The sequence below is a fragment of the Ochotona curzoniae genome, unplaced genomic scaffold, assembly GCF_017591425.1.
Source record: "Ochotona curzoniae isolate NIBS_2020 unplaced genomic scaffold, NIBS_Ocur_1.0 contig_1274, whole genome shotgun sequence".
Classification (NCBI taxonomy): Eukaryota; Metazoa; Chordata; class Mammalia; order Lagomorpha; family Ochotonidae; genus Ochotona; species Ochotona curzoniae.
Window position 1 is genome coordinate 7,870,839 of NW_024465023.1, and position 27,069 is coordinate 7,897,907.

At 40.0% G+C, this 27,069-nt stretch overlaps 1 protein-coding gene across 1 annotated transcript in view; it reads left to right on the forward strand.

Moving 5' to 3' along the window:
* The window catches only part of DGKK (diacylglycerol kinase kappa), a 98,052-nt gene that overhangs the window by 59,634 nt on the left and 11,349 nt on the right, over window positions 1-27,069 (forward strand). The window contains exons 6-19 of the mRNA XM_041001563.1: window positions 2,517-2,652; window positions 3,114-3,220; window positions 3,537-3,659; window positions 5,123-5,225; window positions 11,471-11,654; window positions 12,347-12,455; window positions 13,221-13,360; window positions 14,218-14,299; window positions 16,009-16,100; window positions 16,982-17,081; window positions 17,986-18,214; window positions 19,982-20,092; window positions 20,510-20,609; window positions 22,233-22,340. Coding sequence (XP_040857497.1) covers window positions 2,517-2,652; window positions 3,114-3,220; window positions 3,537-3,659; window positions 5,123-5,225; window positions 11,471-11,654; window positions 12,347-12,455; window positions 13,221-13,360; window positions 14,218-14,299; window positions 16,009-16,100; window positions 16,982-17,081; window positions 17,986-18,214; window positions 19,982-20,092; window positions 20,510-20,609; window positions 22,233-22,340 — 1,724 coding nt within the window. The remainder of the gene's footprint in view (window positions 1-2,516; window positions 2,653-3,113; window positions 3,221-3,536; window positions 3,660-5,122; window positions 5,226-11,470; window positions 11,655-12,346; window positions 12,456-13,220; window positions 13,361-14,217; window positions 14,300-16,008; window positions 16,101-16,981; window positions 17,082-17,985; window positions 18,215-19,981; window positions 20,093-20,509; window positions 20,610-22,232; window positions 22,341-27,069) is intronic.

A 27,069-nucleotide genomic window follows, 5' to 3' on the forward strand; every position in this document is an offset into this window, starting at 1 on the left:
ACTCAATTTTGTAACACATTCAATTGCTTTCTACCAAACAGTACAACAAAATTTAAAAATGTCTGATATGTTATAAGAAGGATCACTTGCTCCAATTCCTCATTTCTATCCGAGGCCTCACCAGAAACAACTTTACTGTTCATATTTATAGCAACATTCTGCTCAAGCTAAGATAGATTTTTTTTTCCTGTCAGTTGCCTCAAAATCCCTCCAGGCTTTCTACACAAACAATCTCAAAGCCACTCCCATATTTTTAGATTCCTGTTAAAAAAGCACCCAATTTCCATTACCAAAATCTGTGTGAGTTTCCTAAATGTGGCACAAATAACCACATACAAAGTGGGTTTGAAGAAAAATAACTTATTCTTTCATAGTTTTGGAGTCTAGAAATTTAAAATCAAGGTATTGGTAGGCTCATGCTGTCTCTAAGGGCCTTTGGAAGATCCTTCTCTGCCTCTATCTAGATTCTGGTGATTACAAGCAAGCATTGGCATCCCTTGGCTTGCAGATGTACCACACCAGCATCTGTCTCCACTGTCACAGGATATTCTCTGTATCTGTGTGCTCTGTATCTTCACAAGGTATTCTCCCTGTGTGTGGCAGTGTCCAAATTTTCTTCTCCTTGTAAGATGTCCTGTCATCCCATTAGAATCCACTCTTACCTAGTATGATCTCATTTTAACTTGATCATATCTATAATCATCCTATTTCTAATTAAGGTCATATTCATAAGTGCCTGAGGTTTGGTCTTGAACAAAGTTCAACTTGCTACATACTCATTCAGGTTTAGGTATGTCATAATTTCATAACAATAGGATAGAATGTAAACTTGGTCTCTTCAAGTGTAAAACCAAAGCAATGGTCACTGCTACTTGTACTGCGACAGAGATGAACTCTTGTGTATTCCAAGTCAACTTTGACCATGAAATTCAAATTCAGCCCAAACAGAATTCTATATTTCTTCCATTTGTTTTTTTTTTTTTAGTACTTTGTACATTGTAAAAGAGTTCACTTGGCGATGTATACTAATTTCGTGGATTTCAAATATGTCTCTTTCAGCAGATTCCAAGCTCCATGAAGAAAACACTATGACTTACCCATCTCTGCAACTCTAGTGCTTAGTGTGGTGGATGACATCTAGTAGAGTCTTAGAAATTATTGGAGAAGGGAGGGAGATTGAGAGGAAGAAAGATGTTTGCAATGTTACAATATCTTACGGAGTAGTATGTGCTGGAACCTTAGCATGTCAAAGCCAAGAGTACATTATTTTCTGCGGATTCCCTGCCCACTATTCTCATATCCATAAAACTTTCCAGGGACTCTGTACAGCAAACATGGCCATGACACAGTAATCGTAGGCAATGTGAGACATTGACTCAACAAAGTAGCATCTCCTTCCAAAAATGTCCAGGTCAGTTCAGTGACAACTACATAGCATGTAGCCAATATACAAGAAAACAGAAGGAAACAGAGAGTACTATATACATGGTATATACACACTACGTAATAGTATATCATGAGAGGTGAACTCACGTAAACCAATCATACTGAAAGTGCTAGGGAGCCTTCAACCATGTGCTGTCAGGTTATGGCAGAAAGAATATAGAGTTATTTTTAAAACCTTGTCCTGTTTTACATATCCAACTCAGTTAAATGTCAAGAATAAAGATCTATATGTATGCCTGTGTCTAAGAAAGCAGAGAAGAGGAATTAGTGCTAAGTCAGAAAAGTTCTATGAAAGGTACATCCAGAACAAATTTAAGGATTCTCAGCGTCCAGTTGTTCTTTTTTGTTTTCAACCCTGAAACCAGACACCAATGTAACTTGTGACTCTCACAGTCATCAAAAGATAGGCTGTGGTGTAAAAATGCAGCATTTGTAGGCAGATTAATCATAAATGTCAAATGCACTACCATGAAAGATAATACACAGAATGTCACTCCACAGGAGCAGGAACTTTGTCTTATGGCTATACCTCAAATGCCTCGAAATGTGCCAAACACATAGTAATTACTCAGCCAATGCTTGTTTAACGAAGTATTGAATGAATTGAGTTGATTAACCAAAAAACTACCATAGACAATCAGAGTGTGATATTTAGAAAAGACTATTTGAGCAATAAGTCTAAGATGAAACTGCTGTCTGGGTAAAGCAAGCAATGCTGTACTTTTACTTGGCATCAGAATCACGAGGAAAGACAGTATGTATCACCAGGAGACAGGTAAACCCCAATTAGTATGCCTTAGCCTAAAGTCAAAAGCATGATTCCTCCTGCTCTTCCCTGATCAGAGAATTTGTACATCACTAGGTTTCTGATTGCCTACTACTTGAAGAAGGCCAAAGTCAAGACTAATAGAACATATTTTGCCAGGATTAAACCAAGAGAGTCATTGGCCAAGCCATACAAAGAGCATTGTGCAGCAGGCCATTTTAGTGTTGGCAGCAGATTTTAGGGCCTTTCTTAATCTGTCTCTGTGATTAATCCTCCATTGTTTCTTTTCTTTGATTTGTTTCAGATACCTGTAGCAGAAAACAACCCTTTCCTGGTTGGAATGCACTATTGGTATTCCAGCCACAGTTCACGGACCCAGCATTGCAATATTTGCCGAGAGAGCATTCCTGCTTTGTCTCGAGATGCCATTATCTGTGAAGGTACCTTTCTGATTCCTTGTGGCTCAGTGTGTGGAGATGGAGGTGAGCAGGGACAGAAAAAGTTCATGTGGCGTTGGTGTCATGGATTCACTCTAGACCACTCACTCGGGTGTGGGATTAACCCTATTTGAGGTCAGGAAAAAAAGAAACTAGCATAAGGTAAAATTCTAGAATTGAAAATGGATGGTTGGATATGAGATGGTGGGACTGTGTGTGTGTGTGTGTGTGTGTGTGTGTGTGTGTGTGTAATAATGGAAGTTGAAATCACAGAAATCACATTATCACCATCAATATCCATTTAAGTCAGATACTTAACATTTAGCTGTTAATAATAAAACAAAACTGGAAATAAGAAACTGTTCAGAGTGTATCTTGCTTCTCATGGTCAGTGTAGCTTACGGAAGGGAATATCTCCGTTGTAACCACATTCACACCCATCTTTTTTCTTCCTCTACTCATAGTTTGCAAAGTGAAATCTCACAGATTATGTGCTTTGAGAGCAAACAAAGACTGCAAGTGGAACACCTTGTCCGTCACCGACGACCTGCTCCTCCCCGCAGATGAGGTGGTAAGTGACAACCATGACCTCCCATAAGTCCCCCTGTCCTCTGCCCCTTCAGTCAGAACCCACAAGAAGGAAGTCTTGCTCCTATCTCCAGATAGGCGAAATAGGGCTCTCCCCAGGTTCACAATTCAACAAAGCCCAGAAGAAGAAATGTGCCCACTCTCGCTTGTCACTAGCACAGGAGCTGGGAGGGTAGGATCATGCTGAACTTGGGACCTTTACCTAATGTTCACCATGGGGTAGTTTAATTGTTCCAACTGTCCTTTTCTTTCCTTGTATCTCTAACTTCTACCTTTTGGTTCTTTTTATCTTTCAGGAGACCATGCCTCATCAGTGGGTAGAAGGAAACATGCCCGTCAGCTCTGAATGTGCAGTATGCCGTCAGAGCTGTGGTAGCCACCAGAGACTTCAAGATTTCCGCTGTCTCTGGTGTAACTATACGGTAAGACTCATCTCAATTCTTCGGTACTCAGAGAACTTAGTTTCTAGAGAAAGGGTGCATTAGAGTTTGACTGTGTCTACACATAGACCCAGAGCTCACTATTCTGTCCTTCCAGATCTGACTATAGGGGTTATTTCCTAACCAGTGTGGCCTCCTAGAAAATCTGAACATCTGAACTGTCTAATGACAGTATAGACAACTTAAACTTAAAAAAAAAAAAAGAAGTTCTAAGTCTACTCCTAACTCTTCCTCATTCACGTTTTCTTAGGAATTGATAATCTTTGTTAATAATGATAAGTATTATTAATGCATTATTATTATTGCCATTACGTATTGAGTGATTTATATGCTTGGTATCATTTTATCCTTACAACAACCCTAAACCAGCCTACAAGTCCCCATTTTACAGATGATGAATGTAAGGTCTTGCAGCCAGCGATCCAGAGTCTTGACTCTACAAAACTCAACAAAGATCATGCCCCTAATTGTAATAATCCCATGCCTGTAAACCAGTGGCCCTCAACTGGGGATAATTGTCCACCCAGGAAACAAGATTGTCTATGTCTGAAAACACTTCCAATTGTCACAACCTGGGGCCACTGGTACTGGCATCTATGGGAAAGATGCCTAGATTCTGTTAACCCTCTAGAAGGCACAGAATGTCCCCCTTAATAAGTACCCAACTGGCCCAAAATGTTAATAATTTGAGTTTAAAAGACTGTATCAGACCTAATAGCCTTTTATATGCTTCTTTCAAACTTAGTTTCCTAGACAAGAAGAGAATGAAGTAAGAACTTGTTAGAATATGCTGCTACTACTCTGAATCTCTTTAATTACACTTGATTAAACAGATCAGATGTACATCCCCTAAACTTGTGTAATTGTTCAGCATTTGGTGCTTCACGATATCAGAAATCAGGGACATGGTCACTTGTGACAAAAGCAGCAAAGTCAACTCTATCACTTCCCAGCTGTTTGACCTTGGACAAGATCCTTTACATCTTGAACTTTGCTATCCTTATTTGTTTTAAATGGGTCTGTTAGTGTCTCCCCTACTACACATGATTGTGAGGATTGTGGCATAATAACAAATTATTAGCATTCACTGATTTGCAAGTAAGCACTCTATTTTGTAGACCACTAAGATTGGGCCGCCCTAGGACCCGTGTTTTCTCACTGCTTGTATATGATTATCTTCTGAAAGTCACTTCTGGAAGGACTGGAGTTCTGAGCTCACATGCAGAGTGAATGCAGCCTCAAAGTGGAGGGGAGGGGAGGGGATGACCAGATGAGTTAGAGGTATAGAGTTAAATCTCAGAAAAAAAAAAAATTGATTACTAGGAATCCAAATCTCGGACTTGGAGCACCAAATTGATCAATGTTTTTCTTTTCTCTCCCCCAACCCTTTTTTCTCTTGTCTCTCTCCCCCCTCCTTTTTTTTTTTTCTGCTCTTATCGTTTCAGGTGCATGAAGGTTGTCGGAGACGGTTTTCCAAGGAATGTTGCTGCGGAACTCATCGCTCATCCGTTGTTCCGCCCACCGCTCTCAGCGACCCCAAAGGCAATGGTGAGTTGTTAAGCCTTAACCCCAAAATGTACTAGGTGGAAAGGGGGGATACAACGGCTGGGAAAATGCATGCAACTAGATTATTCTCCTTAAACAATAAAACATTTGGAGGTGGGTAGGCATGTGCATGTGTACAAACCCCTTTTTGAGACTTTTGGGACGGTGCATGTTGATCTTGGGTGCATACGTTTGTGGGAAGGGTTTCCATGGTCTCTGTCCTGATTGTTTCCAACTAATTAAAGTTTATTGCAGCATTTTCATCACCTCTAAACACTGGATATGATATGAGTTTGTATATGTCTAGATGTCCAAGGAAAAATTGTGTGAAGGCCCAGGTTACTACTTTCAAAATGAAAACTAACACCAAGATGGTTTACAAATCTGAAACTAACATACATGATCATTGCCCCAACCCTCTTCATTGATGTTCTATGAATTCCTGAATACCCCGAATACCTATGATTTATTGAGACTTTATTTACAAGGTGCTTGAGGGCTACTGAAAGCTCTAAGACATGGAAAAGAAAAAGTCAATGTTACTTGGTGAAGTGAATGATTAATGTTATTGTAATAACTTGGGGACAAATAACAAAGAGGGAGATTTTGGGAGGGAGAAGAGGGGAGGGAGGGGAAGTGAGGGAGAAGGAGGGAGGAAGAGGGAAGATCCTCCATGATTCTAACCTGTAGGGAGGGAAGAGGGGGAGAAGTGGAAGAGGGCAAATTCCTTATGCTTCTAAGTATATATCATGAAAAATAAAAGTTAACATTGCGGATCCAGGATTTTGATATAATACAGCCATTAGCAATTAAGCATATGCTAAGTGCCAAAGGAATGATATAGACAGTGAGAGATCAGAAAATGTTAGTGTTATTAGTTCATAGGAGGTAGACGAAAAGGAGATAGCAATGAAATCAATGCAACAAATGGAAACGTATGGAGTCTTCTATCCAAAGGTCTAATGATGTTATATTAGAGAAAGCAGAAGCAAAAGAAAAGGGACATTTTGTTTAGCTTGCAGGTATGTACAGTTTTTGTGGAAAAGATAAACTATGGAAGTAATATTTGTTATAAGGAAGAAAAACAAGCGTGATCCAGGCAACCATGAATTTTAGTGACCTAGCCTGGTGACCTTGGATAATTCACATTAACTGAGATTTTCACTCCCCAGCTATAAATGGGAATAACACTGTCTATCATGAGGACAAGTGATAAAATGCAAAAAGCCTGTATAGTACCAGAGAACCTCAAAAGTATGTCTCTAGTCTTGGACAACTAAATACCTGGTTTGCTAGTCCATTTTCTTCTTCCCACTACCCGTTAAAAAGAGCAGAATCATAGATAGCTAAAAAGACTTGACCTATTTTAATAGCACGAAGAAACTGAGAAAACTAATATACTTACATTGACATGCCACTATTTCATTAAACCAGGAAAATATACAGCAATAATTAATTTCAGTTTGTGTATAGTTTTACTCTGTGATCAATTTCGCTTGCTAGACATTTCAAGTCTTTCCTGGGATGTTTAATTCATATTTCTATGATAGGTTCAGTTAAACATCTTTGACATGAGGAATGTTCACTGGTTCAGGAGATATTAGTGGATTGATATTTCACTGATTTAAAGGTTGTCTCCATAGAGGCAGGCAGTTGGCACAGCTATTAGGATGCCCTTGGAATGCCCACATTCCATACCAGAGCGCCTGAATTTGGGTTCCCACTTCACTCCTGATTCTGGCTTCCCGCTGATGCGCATTCTAGGTGACAGAAAATGAGGTTCAAGTACTTGGGTCCTTGCCACCCAAGTGAGAAAAATAGATTGGAATTTGTGCTTCAAACTTCAGTTCAGTCCAGTCCCAGCTGTGGTGGGTATTTGGGGGAGTAAACCAGCAGATGAAATGTCTGTCTCTGTCTCTCACCTTTTAAATGAAGTGAAAAACTATCCATTCATACTTCATGTATTCAATCAACAGACTCCATTTTCTGAGCATACTTTGTAATTATCCATTTTCCCTTCCCAGTCTGCTTGGTAAATTCTCATCCTTCAGACTCCATCTCAGAATGAAGCATTGGCTTCTATCTTAAAGGCTCTGTGATGAACTCTTCCTAATTCCCCAAATTTCTTGCTTTGCTGCAAACCAAGAACATGCAACCTAGAGCATGTGAAACACATTATAGTTCACCACATGTATCTCCCATTGCACACTATGAGCTCTTACATGAACTCTTATCCTTACTGCTTGACATAGCCCTGGATACATGTTATGTAGACCATCAAGATTTGTTAAATGAACTCAGTAACACTTTTACTGAATTTCGACTATACACAGATCTGAGTGCTAAGCAGTATAGAGAATAACAGAGTTGACTATGTAACGTGACTGATTCACAGGGAGACAAAATGGAGCAGCGCGGTGAACACAGGCATGCCTCAGCAACACCCTCAAGGCTTGTTCCAACTCATGTTGTGGGCCTCATTCCTAGAGTTTTTGATTGTACGGTCAGGCAGGGCTTGAGAATGTACATTTCTGACAAGTTCCCACATGCTGCTGATGCTAGTAGTTCCAGGAATGTGTACTGTGTGATCCCGGGCAAGTTAATCAAGCTCTCTGTGCCTCATCTGTCATTTGTTTTCTGCCAAAGGGAATGAAAATTGCACTCAGATGTGTTACCAAGGTTTGAATTAATATGTGTAAAAGATTTAGTAGCCTTATGTGGAGTGAAAAGAGTACATTTGAGAGGGGCTTCCGGCTCCCAGGTTTGGGCACTGTGGTTCTCTTAATGCAGCTCAAAGAAGCATGAGATATTTTTGTATGGTTCTTTCAGGCTGCTAACTCATCTGGAGCTTAAGATCAAGGAAATCCCCTAAGCCCTTTTCACACTTGGTGTTGCCAAGCCGAGTCAGTATTGTCCTGTTCGGCTACAATTTATGTCCTCAAGCCTAAAGGCCAAACTTCACATTTATTCCCTGTACATTTCATCTGTTGACATTCACCCATTTGTCTGTCCGAATCACTCTCCAAATCTGATTCTATCATCCAGCAGTTCTTTCTCCACCTTTGAGTAATTAATTCACTGTTCACAAGCCAGCTTTCTAGGTTTTCATGTGAATTGCCAATAAAGACAGGACAGAATACTTCCTTCATTATTAACATCAGCCCATTCAAAAGCAGGTTCAATGGCAGGGCTGTCTGCCTGGTTAGGATCTGTCTGACATCACTGTATTCCAACCCACAACGGCACTCAGTTTTGTCACCTTGTTCACAAAATTATATTGACAAGCCTACCCTGACTCAACTTCAGATGTTCTTTGCCTCTGGAGCAGCAGTGAGGGGACACTAGACGCAGCTGACTCTCCTGTGATTGGCTTGCTGCAGGCATGACTTCCCATTGCCTTCACAGCTGTGACCATAAGAGGCTTACCACTCAAATTCAAGTTGCCTTACTTAGAAAATTTTCTCTTTATCTAATAGTTTCCTTCCTTAACTCTGGATTATTTTATTAATAACTGAGACATACTACTCTCCTATGTATGGAGAAATGAACACCCGGAGAGGTTAAGATGCTTGCTCTTGGTTAGTGGATAAACAGGAGGGCAGTGTGCTACAGCACAAGTTCCATATTCTGTTGTAGTTGTGTGTAACAGAAAGCAGCCCAGACTCGGAGCTGCCAAACAGATTTGAAAAGAATTTCAGCTCCACTTTCGTGCAGACCCAATTAGCATAATGCTTTTCCCCCTAATTCCAAATTGAATTCTTGACTAATTAATATCGTCACATAGCTCAATTTTGAAACAAAAGAAACACATACATGGTCACTAAATAGTGAGAAGTCTTACTTGTTGCTATGCTTTTTCTATTCTTCTCGGTCTCCTAGAGCTTCCCTTTTCTCACTCGCAAGCAGCTGACTGTCCTGATTAGTCTCAGAATACTCCCTTAGGCCCCTCCGCCTCCAGCACACACTCTTCTGAATCCTGTTCTTTCTCCCTTTACAGTGTGTTTTGGGCATCTTCCCCAATTAACAAACAACTTACTCCTCATTCTTTTTAAAATAGGGTTTATTTTTATTGATTTGAAAGGCACAATTATAGAGTTACAGGGAGAAATAGAATCTTCCATTCAGTGATTCATTCTACAAATGGCTGCCGTAGTCAGGGCTAGGCCAGGCTGAAGTCAGGAGGCAGAAACTCCACCCTGGTCTCCCACATGGAAACAGGGTCTCAAGGACTTGGATGATCTTTCTTTTTAATATTTATTTTATTGGAAAGGCAGATTTACAGAGAGAAGGAGATACACAGAGAAAGATATCCCATCTACTTGTTCACTCCCCAAGTGGCCACAATGGCTGGAGCTAAGGTGATCCGAAGCCAGGAGCCTGTTCCAGGTCTCCCACGTGGGTGCAGGGTCCCAAAGCATCCGCGACTGCTTTTCCAGGCTACAAGCAGGGAGCTGGATGGGAAGTAGAGCAGCCAGGACATGAACCAGCACCCATATAGGACCTCAGTGCATGCAAGGCGAGGACTTTAGCCACAAGGCCACCATGCCAGGCCCTTGGGCAATCTTCTGATGGTTTCCCAGGCACAGTAACAGAGAGCTGGATCAGAAGTAGAGCACCCAGACCTTGAACTGTTAGGGGAATATGAGGTGCCAGCATAAAAAAATGACAGATTAATACCCTAAGGTGGTTTAACTTGTTATTCCACAATTCCAGCCCAATTTCTCACTCCTTTTACAGCTACAAGATATCCCATTATTTATATACCATGAATTGTTTAACTAGCCTCTCACTCATGCTTATTTTGATGTTCGTTATTCCTTTGCTATTGCAAATAATGCTGCAATGAACAACCCCACACATGTTGTTTGTACATACACAGGCATGGAAAAATCCCCAAAAGTGGAGTTACTAGGTGAAAATACATGAGCCTTGGCAATTTCCTTAGATGTTGTTAAATTGTCCTCCATGTGGCTTGTGTTACATAGCACCTTAATATATTAATCATGTTATTAGTGTATCAAAACATTGCCTTGTTTTCTTTTTAAAAAACTGTTGAAAGGAATGTTAGTTTGGATAATATATTCAGGGAAAGTGACCACTTCTAAGCTATTCTATGCAAAGGATGCAGCAGACTCCCCTTGTAGCCATGAATCTGACAAGGACTGAAAATTTTGCAGTATAACTGGCTAGTTGAAGGAAGATGCCTTCCAGCCCTACTGGCCAGTGAGTGGGAATTGACCCGTAGAAGAAACTCTTAGATTTATTTTTCTTTCCAGACAAAACAGCCATGATCTCTGTTTAAACAGATTTCCCTTCAGGCTACAACAAATGGGACATCTCAACTGCCCTCCCTCTGACCCCACTTAAGAGTAAGCCATGTGCTTCTGGCCCTGTGCACTTATTTTTTGCCAGGGCATTCCTGGCAAGCCGTGCACTTGGATCTTTGGGGCCTTGCTCTGAGGTCTGGTATCTCTCTCTGTGAAGGACCATTGCTTGTTGCCTGTCTCCTTGCCAACAGGTTCTAAGACTGAGCAAGAGCTGGCAGGCTGTGGCTCTTTAGACTACTTTATTGCCACTTCATCACGGGTAACTTCAGTGCTAGGGGATTAATAAAAGCTTCCCTCCCATTCAGACAATTTCCCCATAGCCTTGTTTTCCCTCGAAGTTGGTGTGATCACACGGATTGCTGTGCCAGGACCTCAGAGAAGTGATGAAAGCTCTTTGCTCCATGCCACATTGATAATGTTCTGGCATTTGCACCTGGCTACATGACAACCTTCCCTCGCCCTCATTCCTGACCTGGTCTCTTCTCATGGTGAGAACCAAGCTATCTCAGACAGAAAAAGACAGACAGTTGCTGTGCTGGTTCTCCCCCCAGAGCTCTTAATCCCCTCTTTCCTCAATTCTCCCAGAGTTTCACTACTCCTCATTTTTGGTACCAAGTTCTTGAGTTTCTTGTATATGGGTCCATCCCCACAGATCAAAACCCAGGACAATGCCTTTGCTAGTCTCTGACATGATGCACAGTGTGCAGTAGTCACTCAGCACAGTAGTCACTGTGGTCATTTGCCTGAAAAATCTACAGACTTCTAAGGCACTTTGATTGATGTTTTGATTTTCCAACTGCTCTTCAATCTCAGGAGACTGGGACTGGGATGTAAAACGTCTTAGTGAAATGCGGTGATATGAAATAATTCACTTGCATCTCAATGGCGTTCTTCCCTTTTTCTTCTTTCTGTGTCTATCAGGTCAGTTAGTAGTATCTCCAGACTACTGGAATCTCGACTGGTCATCTGCCTGTTCATGCCCCCTTCTCATCTTCATTAACTCCAAAAGTGGTGATCATCAAGGGATCGTTTTTCTCAGGAAATTCAAGCAATATCTAAACCCGTCTCAAGTATTTGACCTCTCAAAGGGTGGACCTGAAGCAGGGTAAGTGGGATAAAGGATATAGCTGGCTATGTGGCAGGGATTCCCCTGTGTACACAGAATAGACTAGGATAGGATTCCTGGGATCAGGGCTTGTATCTGCACAGGAAATATCTGTTTTGTCAGAGCAGGGTGTAAATGCGTAACGGAAGAACATTTTGGTTGATTTGTTGGAGAACATTTAACCCTCTTTCAGTGTTCCCTTTAAGCCCAAGTCCTGTTCCCAAATTTGCCTCATCTTTTCTGATTGGAAGAGGTAAAACGATGCCTCCCACCTCAGACAAAAAGACAAATGGATATTGTTTATCTGTCTTTCCTGCCATTCATTTTTCCCCCCTCAGAGCCAAAAGTAATCGTTATTACAAATCTGTTTAATTTGGGCACCATCTGTCTACGCAGAGGGTAGCCTACTGATTACCATGCAAGGTATTCTCCCTGGGCTGTAGCATATGGTTTTGCTTAGGTTACTAGTGGCTTCCAGAGCAAGCTTGGGCACTGAAGAGTGCAAATTGAGGCAAGATCTGATCTCAGGGTAATAACCTGTGGTCATAGGTATGTGCAAAAACAGGTACTAAGGGGAAGAAGGCAGGTAGCCTGTTAGAGAGATGCTGAAGCAGTGCTTGAGTCCAGAATACATTGTAAAAAATTGTAAAATCCTTATTTCATGAAATGACCTCCTTTCTCCTTCCTTCCAGGCTATGCATGTTCAAGAATTTTGCTCGCTTTCGTGTTCTGGTTTGCGGCGGAGATGGCAGCGTGAGCTGGGTCCTATCCTTGATTGATGCCTTTGGATTGCACGAAAGGGTGAGTACCTAGTTGCCACATTTTAGCCACTGCTAGAGATAGTTGATACACATATTTTAACCCCAAGAAGTCCTTATTTTCCCTACTTGTAAAATATGTATTTCCCATAGGCTGTATAGTCAAACTTGAATGGTAGATTCCTACTCTCAGCCTACTCACCTACATCATTTTGTTGTCACTCATATAAAGGAGAAATAAGAGTTGACTTGATTCTCCAGTCTTTAAAGTGAAGAGGTAAGAGGAGGAAACATGTAGATATGAAGTGGCTTTGTGCAACATTCAGCCCCCAATTTCCTTCCTCTGCTAAAGCCGAAGGCTTTATTTCCTGACTCTCAAAAGTGACAAAAACGTCCCTCCTCCTGGGAAGTCCACAGTTCTTCCTCCATGAGTTGCTGTGTCTCCTGAGGCACTCTCCTACCTTGGCCCAGGCTACGTAGACATGTGTAGTTATATTTCTCTTTTATAAACATGGATAAAAAATAATAAGCAAGCAAACAATCATGGCTGTGAATATTGGGATTTTGTAGCAACTTTACCTTTATTGACTTTACTGAGTTTTATAACGCTGAAAATGGGCCCAACTTCTTAGAGTAAAACCCGCTCAACTTCAAGCATCCTCCCATCATGCTTCCTAGAATGTGATGTCTCTTAAAGCCATTGTCTTTAAGACTGCAGTTCTTCCCAAATGTTACCTTCTGGGTTCTTTCATGGGTAGAACCTTGGTAGAACTGTCTGAAATGGATGTGTCTCCTTTTGTTCCTCCAGTGTCAGCTGGCAGTCATCCCACTTGGAACTGGTAATGATCTGGCACGTGTCCTCGGCTGGGGTGCATTCTGGAACAGGAACAAGTCACCTTTGGAAATTCTCAGCAGAGTGGAGCAGGCCAGTGTGAGGATACTAGACAGGTGAGTGGCCAAAAGACCAGGTCCTTGCATCTTTTTCACTCCCACATGAGTTCTTTCCAGTTATATAATATCAGTCAGGAATACTCTAACCTTTCTCAGAGAGCCTTATTTCCCTTCTGGCTCAAAAGTAGAACAGTTGGGGGAAGTTGGAGGGGTTTGCCACTCGGGAAACTAAAGTGTGCCATTTATCTTTCAAATATCATGGAAGCACCTCTTGAAACCTAAGAGATTCTAGACCAAGGGTCCCATAGAGATATTTCATGGATTCTGTGCATCTCTTTCAAATTACATGACCAATTACCTGTGTAAGCATGGCTTCTTGGAAAATAGTCTGTAGTGTCCTAAGTATAGTCTATGCTGTCAACAGTATAGACTAAAGGGAGCGCTCCAACTCAGAATCAATGGCTTAGATCATCTCTGTTCTAAAAAAGAAAGAATATTACCATCCCCTCTCCTGAGATGAGTAATTATCTGTGTTTGGGCATATGTGAGCATTTAATTGATGGCTGCTCATAACAATCTCCTGGAGCAGGATATCACACTCTAAGCTCAACCACAAAGATTTTCATTCAAGTAGTTTTTGCGGCAGAATCATGGTTTATGTGTTTTACAAAAGTATCTCAGATGATCTGAATGATTACTTATGGTTAAGAAGCATTTCTTTCTGAAACCAGGGAGGGCATTTCATAAAATAAAATAGGTCTCTTGTGGTATACCTTGAGAGTAGATGAGTAGAAATAGCTTGGTCATCCTCTGCCACATAACACTTTAGGTCTCTTTTAACCTGTGAAGCATTGATTTCAAGTTGGGGTGAAATGGAACTTTGAGTATCAGTTCGTCTTTTAACTTCATTTCAGATGGAGTGTGATGATCCGCGAAACTCCCAGACAAATTCCGTTGCCAAGAGGACAGGTGGAAATGGACATCCCACGATTTGAGGTAACTGCTGCACAGCTCCACCTCAGGCCAACAGCCTGATTATAGTAAAATAATAGACAAAGCCAAGAGAGAAGTTTTTGTATTGTCCATAGGCTTGATGAAGATGAGATCACTGAGGCCTAGCTATTTACCAAAAATTCTGTTCAACATTGGGGAAATAATCCATTCCGCCACTTGCTATTAATTCACTAAAAATATTTAGGGAGTAACTGTGTCATGTGAGTGCCTACTCTTCTAGAAGCTGTTCTTTTATGTGAGAGGGTAAAGAACAACACAGTCCCTGCTGTCATGGTGCTCATACTCAACCCAGAGATAGAAAAATAAATGTTTTAAATGAAGTAGCATGGGCATTACAATAGAAAGGAGTAGAATCGGAAATATGCACAGCGGTCAGTATATAGATATATGTGTAAAATCTGGGGGGGGGGGGGGAATCAGGGAAAGCTTCTCTGAAGAAGTTTCATTTCAAAGGAGACCTGAAAAAACAGAGATCAGAGAGTTAGCCAGGAGTGCAAGAAAGAGAAGACCTGTTCCAGACAGATTAAAAACACTCATTGTCCAAAGGCAAGGAAACAGCTGCAATATTTATGGAATTGAAGCACATTCATGACTTGACAAAGGTACCAGGAAGGAGGCATGCAGGGAAGATTGACTAAGATGAGGTTGGAGAAATAATCAGGGGTCAAACCAAAAAGGACCTAGTAAGCCATGGTAGTAGGTTTGGATTTTATCCTAAAAGCAATGAGAATAGAAGGGATTTTATATTATGATTATTTCCAAACGTACAACAAAGCTGAAATGGTGTATTCTACCATTAACATTTAGTGCACTTGCTTCCTAATATAGCTATCCATTTTGTAAGCAGTGATACTCTATGGTGTATGGAAAAGCAATTGAAAGTAGGGAGAACAGCTAAGAATTGCTAGTTGTCCAGGCAAGAGATGGTAGTGACTTAAACTGGTGAAGGAGTGACAAGAATGAGGCCCAGTGGACGCATTTGAGACATAGTGAAGAAATAGATTTATCAGGACCTGGTAGATGTTTGAGCATTGGGCTGATAGGGGGAGGAGCAGAAGTTTTAACCAAGAGGACAGACCAAAGAATCAGACTACCTAGAACTGAATTCCACCTCTGTAGCTTATTAATTGCTCTTTCTCTGTACCTTATTTCTTCTCTGAGAAATGGGAATGGCTAATAAATAATCCTTTTGGGTTGTTGTGAGGATTACATGAAAAAAGGACACACAAATTAGAACAGAACCTGGCATGTAGTCATTACTATTAAGTAGGTGCTATTAGTAGTAGTAGTAGTATTTAAGAGGTGGCAGTTAGACTTTGGAAAGATGTAGATTTGAATCCCAGTTCTAGTGTTTAGTGGCTAGATGTTACAAGACTGTTTGGTCAGTGAAAACATGGAGCAAACAGTGTTTCCCTCCATATGACTTCTAATCTCCTCACATGATTATTCATTTAAATATCAGGAAATAGAATGTTTCTCTTTTTTTAAGAATAACTATAGGTCTAAGATTATCTCAAAAATTCTCTGATTCAGGCTCTTCAATGAGTCCTTTGTGATTATTTCCAAAAGAAAATAGTTGAGTTGCTGGTAAAGCAAATAAGAAACCATAGGGCTGTGGGGGATGAGAGTGGACAACATGTTGCGTCACAGTGCAGTGATTCCAGGACTGAATACCCTTTTCAAACCCTCAGGCTGCTGCCGTCCAACACTTAGAATCTGCAACTGCTGAGCTGAACAAAGTGCTGAAAGCCAAATATTCCACAGAAATGATCATTGCAACCAGGTCAGTCTTTCTTGGGGTGTTTTTGTCCCTCAGAGTTTGGGAATCCAAGTCAGATACAGGGTTGATTTTAAGAGCTTGAGGAGTTTAGGGAATGAAATGGTATGTTTAGCATTTCAAATGGAATTTTTCCTAACTAAACTTTCCAAATGGAAAATTTAGAAAAGAAAGATAAGATTGAAATGAGGGTTCCTGCTGCTTCAAAAAATTAAAACTTCAAGCCAGAGTCTTGGAAGGAGGATTACAAAGGGGAAACAGAACAATCCAGACCATTCAAGAGCATAGTGCAGCTCATCACAATATGGGCATTTTGCTTTCTGTCTTTGAAAATGGTGCAAGGCTCTTTGGTGCCTGCCTATAACTTCTTCTCAATACTCATCATTTCTCTCACTTGGAATTCCTGGGTGGAGGCAGAGAGTTTTGTTCAGTGTATGATAACCTCCTGTGAAAACATCCCCCCCCCCCAGCGACCTTTCAATGCCATTAATTTTTGTACTAAGTTTTGCCCCTGAACAGAGCTGACTGACCCAGAGTGAAAATTTGAGTCATGGTGCTATGTAAATTCTGTTTACTGGAAACTAAGGACTAAGAAATGCTAGTTTAACTCTCTTGGATGTTTGAGCTGAGAAGCGATGTGAAACTGCATTAGAGTGGAGATGGAGCAAATTTCACATGTACAGAAAAAAAAACATGAGAGAACGAGAGAGACAGCAGGTGAGGCAAACAGGGGAGAAAAGAACAGGAAGAAAGGAGAGAGAGGAAAGATCAGGAAAGCAAGGCAAAGGAAGAAGATGAAGACTAATAATGTTATAAGAAGGAAAGGCTGTGAGCGTCACTCCTGGTCCATGACATGACATATCATATTATCCATCCTATCTTTGTAGATTCCTGTGCTCAGCAGTTGAAGATTTTGTGACTGATGTTGTAAAGGCCTGGAGTCACATCAAGCAGAATAACACAGCAATAGAGTCTGTGATTTTGAAAGTAAGTTTCCATTTGTCTTGTCCAATGCATTTTGTGGAGCCAGGAGCTCCTTTTCAATAAAGGGAAGTGTCTCTCATTACAAATGGAGGACAAGCTGGGGGACTGGGTAGGATTTCTTGATAGGGTAGGTCCAGTCCCGTCAAAGTTCTATCCTTTCCAAATGAAGAATGGCACCAAGCATGCAGATTCAGTGCATGTATGTTAACATTTGAAAAGCATCTGTCCAGAATAAGACATAAGTGTTCACCATGCATGTGTGCACCCGATTTATACCAGAACATGCTTTGAAATGCGTACATACAAATACACACAAAAATATGCTGATATTCATCCAACAAGAGCTATCGCTTTCCTAGTACTCACTCTGCCAAGGACTGTCCTAAGTGCTTTTACTGTGTTTCTGAATTCCATCCTCACAAGTGCCCTAGAACATGGAGATACAAAAAAGTGACTTACCTCTTCTCACCAACTCTCAAGTGGGACTCAAAAGCATAAACTATATAAAGGCAGATACCAAATACCCTTGAGAAGCAAGCCCACATCCATAGGAGCATACATATGGAAATGCCATTCTAGAAATACTTCTTTCCTCAAGTTCTCCTTGTTAACAAATAATTCTGGAAATCATTGTGACATGAGAAACATTTGGCCATATACATTGATGCATGGGGCTGTTCAGCAACAAATGATGCATGTTGAGTCCCTGTTGATTATTTCATCACATCTACTCACGTCCTTTCCCCAATATACTTCAACTCACTGCATGAGGCTTTCTATGCTAAGTGTCCTACACAGCCACTATCCCTTTCCACCTCCCAACTATACCATCTCTGTTCTTTATTATTCGATCCTCTAAAGCACCAGCCCCTAATGACAGTGTCCCATCTCCTTCCTCCCCATACAGAGCGACCTAATGTATGAGAAGCTGAGTGTCCTGGTTGATGTCCTGGCTGAGGATGTAGCAGCTATCTCTGCTAAGAAAGGAGCTGCAGTACATGCAGATGGTGGCAAATCAGATGGAAAGCCCTGTGTCTCCCAAATGGACCATATAGGCAATTCTAAGTTAGAGTTGGCCACAAGGGCCCATAAACTCCAGAAATCCTTGAAACTCATCATATTCCAGGTTGAACAAGGTAAGATACGTAAGGTTGTGGTGACTGGGGCAGAGGAAAGGAAAAATCCCTAGTGAGGTGTTTACCCGTTTCCCTAACTCTATGTTTGCTATATGACTTTCCCTATTGAAACTCTGCATTCACATTGACTAGATTCTGCATTTAGATTATATTCAAAGTCACTCCTCAGATTCTGCTGACTTGAAAAGTTTCAGTTCTGATAATTTGCCACTTTGGCTCCTCCTATCTCCCAGGGACTGAACTAGTTCTATTCATTTCTTGGAACAAACATTCAAATTTTAAGTGGCGCAGTTCAAAGCTCTGTTAGTTCCCACCACCAGGGGTGGGATTTTTTCCCTCCCAAAAGCCAAGCCTATTGCTATTTTAGAAAGAAAGTAATTTTCATTCCTGTATGTCCTATACAGTGGTAATCAGGCACAAGACTAGAGAGTGGTCCTGGTGGCTCTGGAGCTGATGGACACTGCCCAGAACACATGACAATCTGGAGTCTTCTGACTCAGTATGAAAACTCTTTCAACTCCCCCAACTCCTTCCCTTAACACTTCTGTGATCAATTTCTCCCTCATGGTTTATTTGAAAAAAAAAATCAATAGGCGGTATAAAGCTAAGTGGGGTTTTTTAAATTTATTTATTTACTTTTATTTGAAAGGCAGATTTTACACAGTGAGGAGAGACAGAGAGAGATGGAGGAAGAGAGAGATATCACCCTCCTGCTGGTTCACTCTCCAGATGACCACAACAACTGGAGTTGAGCTGATCCAAAACCAGGAGCTTCCTTCAGGTCTCCCATGTAGATGCAGGGGCCCACGGACTTTACCCATCTTCTTCTGCAGGGAACTGGATCAGGGCTAGAGTATCCCAGACACAAAGCAGCACCCATATGGGATACTGGCCCTTGTAGGTGGAAGATTAAGTCTGTTACACCACCACACCAGCCCTAAGCCAGGTGTGTTCTAACTGAGCTATTTAGAAATGAGCAAAAGTCCCTCGTAATAAGGAATTTCCTTTTGTTGGCCTTCGACTTTCAGCCTTAGTATCCTCTGCCTCCGAATTTCACATGAAATCTCCGTCAATTTTCAAAGAAAGTGTGAGAGGAAATATCCCTCCTGCATTGTGAAAGAATTAAACAGTTAGTTTGCCTCTATTTCTAGAGTTCATTTTCAAGTAGTAGGGATCAGATTAATCTGATGTAACCATAACCCTGTGGTAAACATATGTTATGTTTAAAAATGTGGCCTGCGGCTACAGAACACAGAAAGACCCCCCTTCCCTGGTTAGGGGAGGAAATCAACCCATGGACTTTGGCACAAGCTGAGCACTTGCACTATGCAACATATATGCTGGTGAAATGAAGCATACTAAAGTCCTAGATATGACTGAGACATGTGAATGCAAGAGTAGCTTGATCGTATTGGATCAAGCCTGGACGAAAGTCATATAAGCAGATGGACTGACAGAATGAATGTGGAGGAGTAGAGATTTTCTCACCCTCTCCACCCCTGCCCTGACAACTCTACTCATAACCACGCACACCAGGTGACAGAATGAAGAGTGGCCTGTAAAACAGAAAGTTCATCATAGATATGAAAACACGTGGCTGTTGTAGGGAATCTGACACAACAAACAGCATCACGGGGCAGAAGTGAAGTCAAACATCTACCCACACACTAACTGGTGTTAACTAAACAAAATAGATGTGAATAGAGGTGACTAAATCTCCATTCCACCCTTTCATTATTTCTCCCTGCATTCTGTTCTTTTTCTTAGCTCTGGATGAGGAAAGCAGACAATCCTTATCACTCAAGAATGTTACTTCAACTTCAACTTTCTTCCTGGAAGATGACAGAGAGAGTGTTAGCCAGACAAGCCCACAACACCGTAAGGATCTTTCTCTTCTTAATTTCCCATTCTAGTGTTCATCACTGCTATCTAGTTCCTAAAGCACAAACATGTGCTTTCATGCATTCTCTTGAAGCTATAGTCCTACTCTGCAGCCCTCCTTTCCCCATGCCAGTGCCCAGAATAAATGAACCCATTGGTGACTTTAAAAAGACTGGCTTAATCAAATCCTAGATTTGAAGCTGTTTTCACTACCAGCAAGCGAGCAGTCTAGCATTTTACCACTCTTTCGGTGAAAGTGTCTTATCTTTCCAAGAGAATTTATCTTAGAAATGAAAACCCTGAAAGTTATCTATGGGTATGTTGTTTAGATTGATTCTACCCCCTCGCAAGTTAAATAACGGATAAAGGTATTTTTGTTTGCACCTGACACCAAGGTGGTGTTTCTGTGTCTAGGTTCTCGTCTTCGTGGTGCTTTGTCTTCTATATCTTCTCTCCAAAATGAGGACTTAGACAACCTTAACTTGGAACACTTACATTTTACACCGGAAACTATGTAAGTATTTAACCTTATCATTTCAATAACTTCTTCTATCTGGGAAAGAATACAACCTCAGGGAATTCAGAATCAAATTCTGACTCTATTTCCATGACCTACAAAAGCAGCTTAACCAGTCTGAATCTCAGTTTCCTCACATGTCAGATGCAGACTATTGTAGAACTTACTACATAGGTTTATTGTCCACTATAAAGTGTTCTATGTGTTAGAAGCTAGTAACCGCTTACTAAATGTTACTTGTTAATTCAATAGGCTTATTTTCCTTTTTAACCTTACCAGTAAATGACTTAGATATAAAATAATAAGTGATCATTGGGAGACATGATAATAAACCCGAGAATGTCTGTCTCACTAGACCTATCTCTTCAGAATTATTTCCAGCCATCAAATTCTGTGATGTTCACTCCTTTTGGGCTCTGTTAGTAAGATCAATTTATATATCTGCTAGTAAAACTCCAATTTCTGGACTGCGGTTAAAAAAATCACTTTTTAACAAATAAAAAAGTTATCTATTATTAAAATTGTTAAGCTGTTCTGATTTTCAGTTTCTCAGAAAAAAACACAAGCAACAAATATTTGCAATTTCTTAAATAGTTTACTTCAGGAAAAAATTCTTACTCCTACTTCTTACCTCCCCACTCCCTTTAACTTTCCATTGGCTTGGGTTCATGTATGAAGTCTCATTGATCTACCTAATGAGTTTTGATAGTATATTGGCAAGTGTCAAACAACCAGCTCTGCAGGGTGGGTGTGTGGGGGGGTCTCTGACTTACTCCTCCTACGATGATCCATTCCAAATTATTGATAGAATGCAACTGAATGCAAAGTTGGTGGAGAGCTATGCATAATCATTTTGTACCAGCTGGTAGAACCAACTGTAATTTTGACATACCATTAATTTTGACATTGACATCCTAGATGAATACAGGAGACTCAAAAAGACTGCTTTGCGGTTGTTGTTGTTGTTGTATACATGTCTTCCCTCTTTTATCAGTCTTTACCCCACAAATATGTGATCATTTTGCTCTTTGAGGTAAAATGCCACAAAAGAATTAGCAAAAAAGAGTAGTAGAAAACACAATTCTTATATTCGTCTTTGTGACAGTTGAGAGTTCTTTGTAGAATAAGTCAAGCATTCTATTTCCCTTTATTATACAAAAGAGCTTTAAAATTTCATGAGAAACAGAATTGAAGATAATTAGAATTTTCCATGAAAATCCCTTGTAGAGGAGAGAAGGGAAGAACCCCTATCTTCTAAATCTGCATCATGAAAAATGGGAAATCTACTAATTTTATGTAAATTAAAATAAGAATAAGAAAAGCTAAAAAAATTAAAAAGAACCCTTGTATATGGCTCATTCATATCTGAGGCCTCCAAAGATGACGGCTAAAATCATGCATGTTGCCTTTTTGCTCTGGCTTCCATTCCCACTGAAGCTTCCCACATGCCTGAGCATCGTCTACTACATTTATTAAGTTAGATGTTGACACAGTGGGACATGTGTGCCTCTCAAGAGCATTCTGATTTGTGTCTAGTATATAGGAGATCTAGTTTCAGTGTAATGACAATGGTACTTCTTCCCTGCACCAACATTTGCTATCTTCTTTGGCTAATTTCAGACGCTTCAAAGAAAAATGTGTCATGAACAACTACTTTGGAATTGGACTGGATGCTAAAATTTCTCTGGAATTCAATACCAGAAGAGATGAACACCCAGGACAATACAAGTAAGGAACAAATTACCTGTCTACATGGTATTCACATTTGTAACACACACATGAGTTTGTTGAGTGTATTTACTACCACTGAAACCCTGAAGCAGGTTAATTTTACAAAGAAAAGAATTTTACTTAGCTCATAGTTCTAGAGATTCCAGGAAATGATAGTTGTATTAGCTTGGCTTCAATTGGTCTCATGGCCTCATGGCAGAAAGAGACTGAAGGATCGAGCTTGCTCTTACAACTTGTCCTATATCAGCTACATTAATCCCTTCCCTTTTGAGGGCAGCACCCTCACCAATCTAAAGGCATTCCACTAGACCCCATCTCTTAAACACCTGCATCACCTCCTAACACTCCCACACCAAAGATCAAAGCCTCTAATACCTGAACCCTTGAAGCTCACACTGAAAGAATTATCATACCATAGCAACATATGTATTCCCACATTCCCTACATCTCTGACAAGTAACAAAAGAGATTCTTTAGATGTAAAATGAATTGATATCAAGAAAAGTCAATTGAGACTACTTGTCCTGAATCCTGATCTTGTCTGGCATCCTGAACTTCAGAGATCGCCTCACAGACTAGATCTGTGGATTGCTGTACAAACACAGTTACTTGTGGAACCACTACACAGAACACATCCTGCCTCAGTTCAGGAAACTACTTACATTTGCTCTGTCTGTATGAAATTCCCCAGGCCTTAGTAGTAGCTCCAGATCTGTTTCGCTTGATGATGCAGCAATGCATCTAGCAGCCACTGCTACTAGAAGTTCCTTGTCAGTGCAGATACACTAGCAGATGTCTGACTTGCAGGTAGCTTCTCCCAATCTATTGTGTATCATTTTATTTTCTTAGCTGTGTCTTTTTCAGTGTTTATATTTTATTTTGATTTTCTTGATTAGCCATAATTGCACATCTTTATGAGCTTCACGGTGATATTTCAGCACAGGTATACAATGTATAAAGATCAAAACATGCTTTTGAGCATTCCCTTTCTTTGACATTAAGATTGGCGGTTTGGCACTTCTGTCCACACAGTACAAACCAAATTACTCCAAATTTGTCTCCCCACTATATGTGCAATACTTGCAGCTTTGATCTGTGTTTTGATATCCACTATTCAAAATTCCTCTGTTCCTCTCACCCCTTTTAATCTCCAAAATCACCATTCTGAATTCAGATTGAGCTTTTTTATATTATTTTTAGCTCTCATGTGTGAAGGTGAACATGTAATATGTGTCTTTCTGTGTCTAACATCTTTCACATTACATAACATCCTCCAGTTACACCTATTTTGCTGCAAGTGAGTGAAATAGTATATATATATATATGTATATGTATATGTATATATAATTTTCTTGATCCATTTAGCTGATAATAGATGCCTTGGTTGATTCCATATTTTGACAGTTGTGAACAGTATTGAAATAGATATGATGGATTAAGTTTCTCTTTGATACAATGAGTACATGTCTTTTGGATATATTGCCAATAGCAGCATATGATACTATTGCTGAGTTTTAAAGAAATCTTGATATTTTTGTTCAGTGACTATAATTTCCCATGAATAGTGTATTAGAATTCACTTTTCTCCGAATCTTTGCCAGCAATTCTTGTTTTCTCTCTTCTTGACAATAACCATTCTGACAAAACTGAGATGATATTTCATTAGGGTTTTGATTGGCATTTTCCTGGTGACTAGTACTACTGATCTCTTCCTCATGTTTGCTGGTCATTTACACTTCCACTTTTAAGAACTGTCCAAATCCTTTATCCTTTTCTTAAGTAAAATGATTGTTTTCTTAATGTTGTTGTTGAGTTTTTGGGCTTCTGATATATTTGTATATTAATCCTTTATCATAAAAGTATCTTGTAAATATTTTCCCCCTTCTAGCAGATGCCTCTACACTATATTACATGTTTCCTTTGCAAAACAGAAGCTTCTTAAATTAGTTCAATCCCATTTATTTTGTTTTGTTTTGTTACCTGTGCTGTTGGTGTGTTATTAAAAAACTATTGCTTACACAAATGTCTTCAAGTGTTTCCCCCCTCCTCTTTTTTTTTCAAGGAATTCCATAGTTTCAGGTCTTTCATTTAAGTCTTTGATCGATCTTGAATTGTGTAGGTGATAGACAGGGATCTAATTTCATTCTTATAGAAAGTTTCTTATGTGCAGTTTGTCAGCATTGTTTGTTGAATAGACAATCAGCTTTGTAAAAAAAGCAACTGTTTGTATGCTTGTAAATTCGTTTCTGGATTCTGGATTCTGGATTCTGTCTCATTGAACTCTGTGTCAATTTTTGTGTCACTATCATGCTGTTTTATATACAACAGCTTTTTAGTATGCTTGGAAATCAGATATTGTGCTGCCCTTTCCTGCCCTGCCTTCCCCTCCTCTCTCTTCCTCTTTCCCCTCCTTATCTCACTTCACCTCACATCTCTCCTCTCTTCCTTTTCCATCTTTCCCTTCCTTTCCTTTCCTTTCTTCTCTTGCCATGCCCTGTTTTCCTTCCTTTCTTCTCTCTCTCACTTTTTCCTTTCCTTTTGTTCCCCTCAGGATTGCTTTGACCATTCTAGGTGTTTTGTGGTTCCATACAAATTGTAGGATTTTTAAAAATTCTCTAAATAATGTCATGGGTATTTTGTCAGAAATTACAGTGATATATAGATTAGGTAGCACAGATATTTCAGTTGTGCACATATATAAGCAAAGAATACATTTTCATTTTTACATCCTTGAATATTTCATCAGCATTTTATGATTTTCATTATAGAGTCCTTTTACTTCTTTGGTTAAATTTATTCCTAAGTATTTAAATTTTGTAGCTACTATGAATGGGATATCTTTTTTAATTTCTCTTTGAACTTCACCATTACTGGTGTACAAATTTTTTATTGCTTTATTCAATTTATTTTTAATCTTACTACCTCAATGAATTGGGTTATCAATTCTAACAGGTTTTGGTGAGATGTTTATGTGTTTCCGTGAACAAATCTTTTTATTTGCAAACACGGTTATATTTACTTTCTCCTTTCGAAATTTTGATGCTCTCTATTTCTTTCAGCGCTGTAGTTGCTCTTTTTGTTTTTGAAAAGCTTTTGTTTATTTATTTAAAAGAGTTACAGGACCTAGTGGCTAAAGTCCTTGCCTTGCAACTGCCAGAATCCCATATGGGCTCCAGTTCGTATTCTGCTTGTTCCTCTTCCCATCCAGCTCCTTGCCTGGGAAAGCAGTGGAGGACGGCCCAAAGCCTTGGGACCCTGCTCCCACGTGGGAGACCCAGAAGAAGCTCCTGGCTCCTGGCTTCAGATCATTTTGGCTCTGGCCATTGCAGCCATTTGGGGAATGAATCAATGGATGGAAGATCTTTCTCTGTCTCTCCTTCTCTCTGTAAATATGCCTTTCAAGTAAAAATAAATAATAAATCTTTTTTTAAAGTCAGAATTTACAGGGAGACAGGGAGAAAGAGAACTTCCTTCTGCTGGTTCATTCTAGATGGCCATGAAAGCCAGGGCTGGACCAGGTCAAAGTCACGCGCCTGTCTCATTCTCCCATAGGAGTACAGGGGCAAACAAACACTTGGGCATCTTCTGCTGCTTTTCACAGGCCATTAGCAGGGAGTATAATCAGAAGTGAAGCAGCCAGAACACAAAACCTGCTCCCATGTGAGATACCAACCAAAGGCAGCATCATTATGGTCCCTTTACTGCTCTTGCTAATACTTTCAATATCATAGTGAATAAGAATGGTGAAATTGGACATCCTTGCCTTGTTAAAAAATTGAGGGGAGCTGCTTTCATTTTCTTCCTAATTTTTTGTGGCTGTGAATTAGTCATACACAGCTTTTATAATTTTGAGGTATGTTCCTTATATACTTGATTTGCTGTGAGATTTTATCTTGAAGAGATGGTGAATCTTATAAGTGCTACATCTCTTGATATGATCTAATGTTTTTTTTTAATTTCATTCTGTTGATGTGATTTATACCTATTGATGTGCTCATGTTGAACCATTCTTGCATCTCTGTAATTAAAACCTCTTCATAATGTGCTATCTTTTCAATGCAGTATTGGATTGTATATACTAATGCTTTGCTGAGAATTTTTGCATCTATGTTAATCAAGGATATTGCTCTGTCATTTTGTTTTCATGTTGTCTTTGGTTTGGATATCAGAATAATGAAAACGAGTTTGGAAGAGTTCCATTCTTATCAACATTTGTAATTGTTTTAAAAGTACTGGGGTTATTTCCTCTTTAAATGTTCTATAGAACTCAAGTGTAAGGCTGTCAGGTCCTCAGTTTTCTTTGATAGATATTTTCAATTACTGCAGGACACAGGAGAGACTACTGCTTCCAGTTCCCAGAGGGTATACAAATGTGATGTTGGGGCTTATGCCCTGTTTAGCCAGCATGCTGTGCTAAGACGTGCAGAAAAGAACTTCCTCAGTTCCGATCTTCGGGAGTTTTCACATGGGCTGGCTGTTTCATCTTCCTACTAATGGCTGGGGAAAGTAGCAGAGGATGGTCTAGTTCCTTGGGTCTCTGTCACCTACCTGGGAGACCTGAATGAAGCTCTTGGCTCCTGGCTTTGGAATAGCCCAGCCCCAGTCATTATAGCCATTTGGGGAGTGAGTCATCAGATGGAAGATCTCTCTCTCTCTCTCTCTCTCTCTCTCTCTTTCTTTTTCCCCCACTCTGTTTTTCAAATAAATAAAACAAATCCTTAAAAAT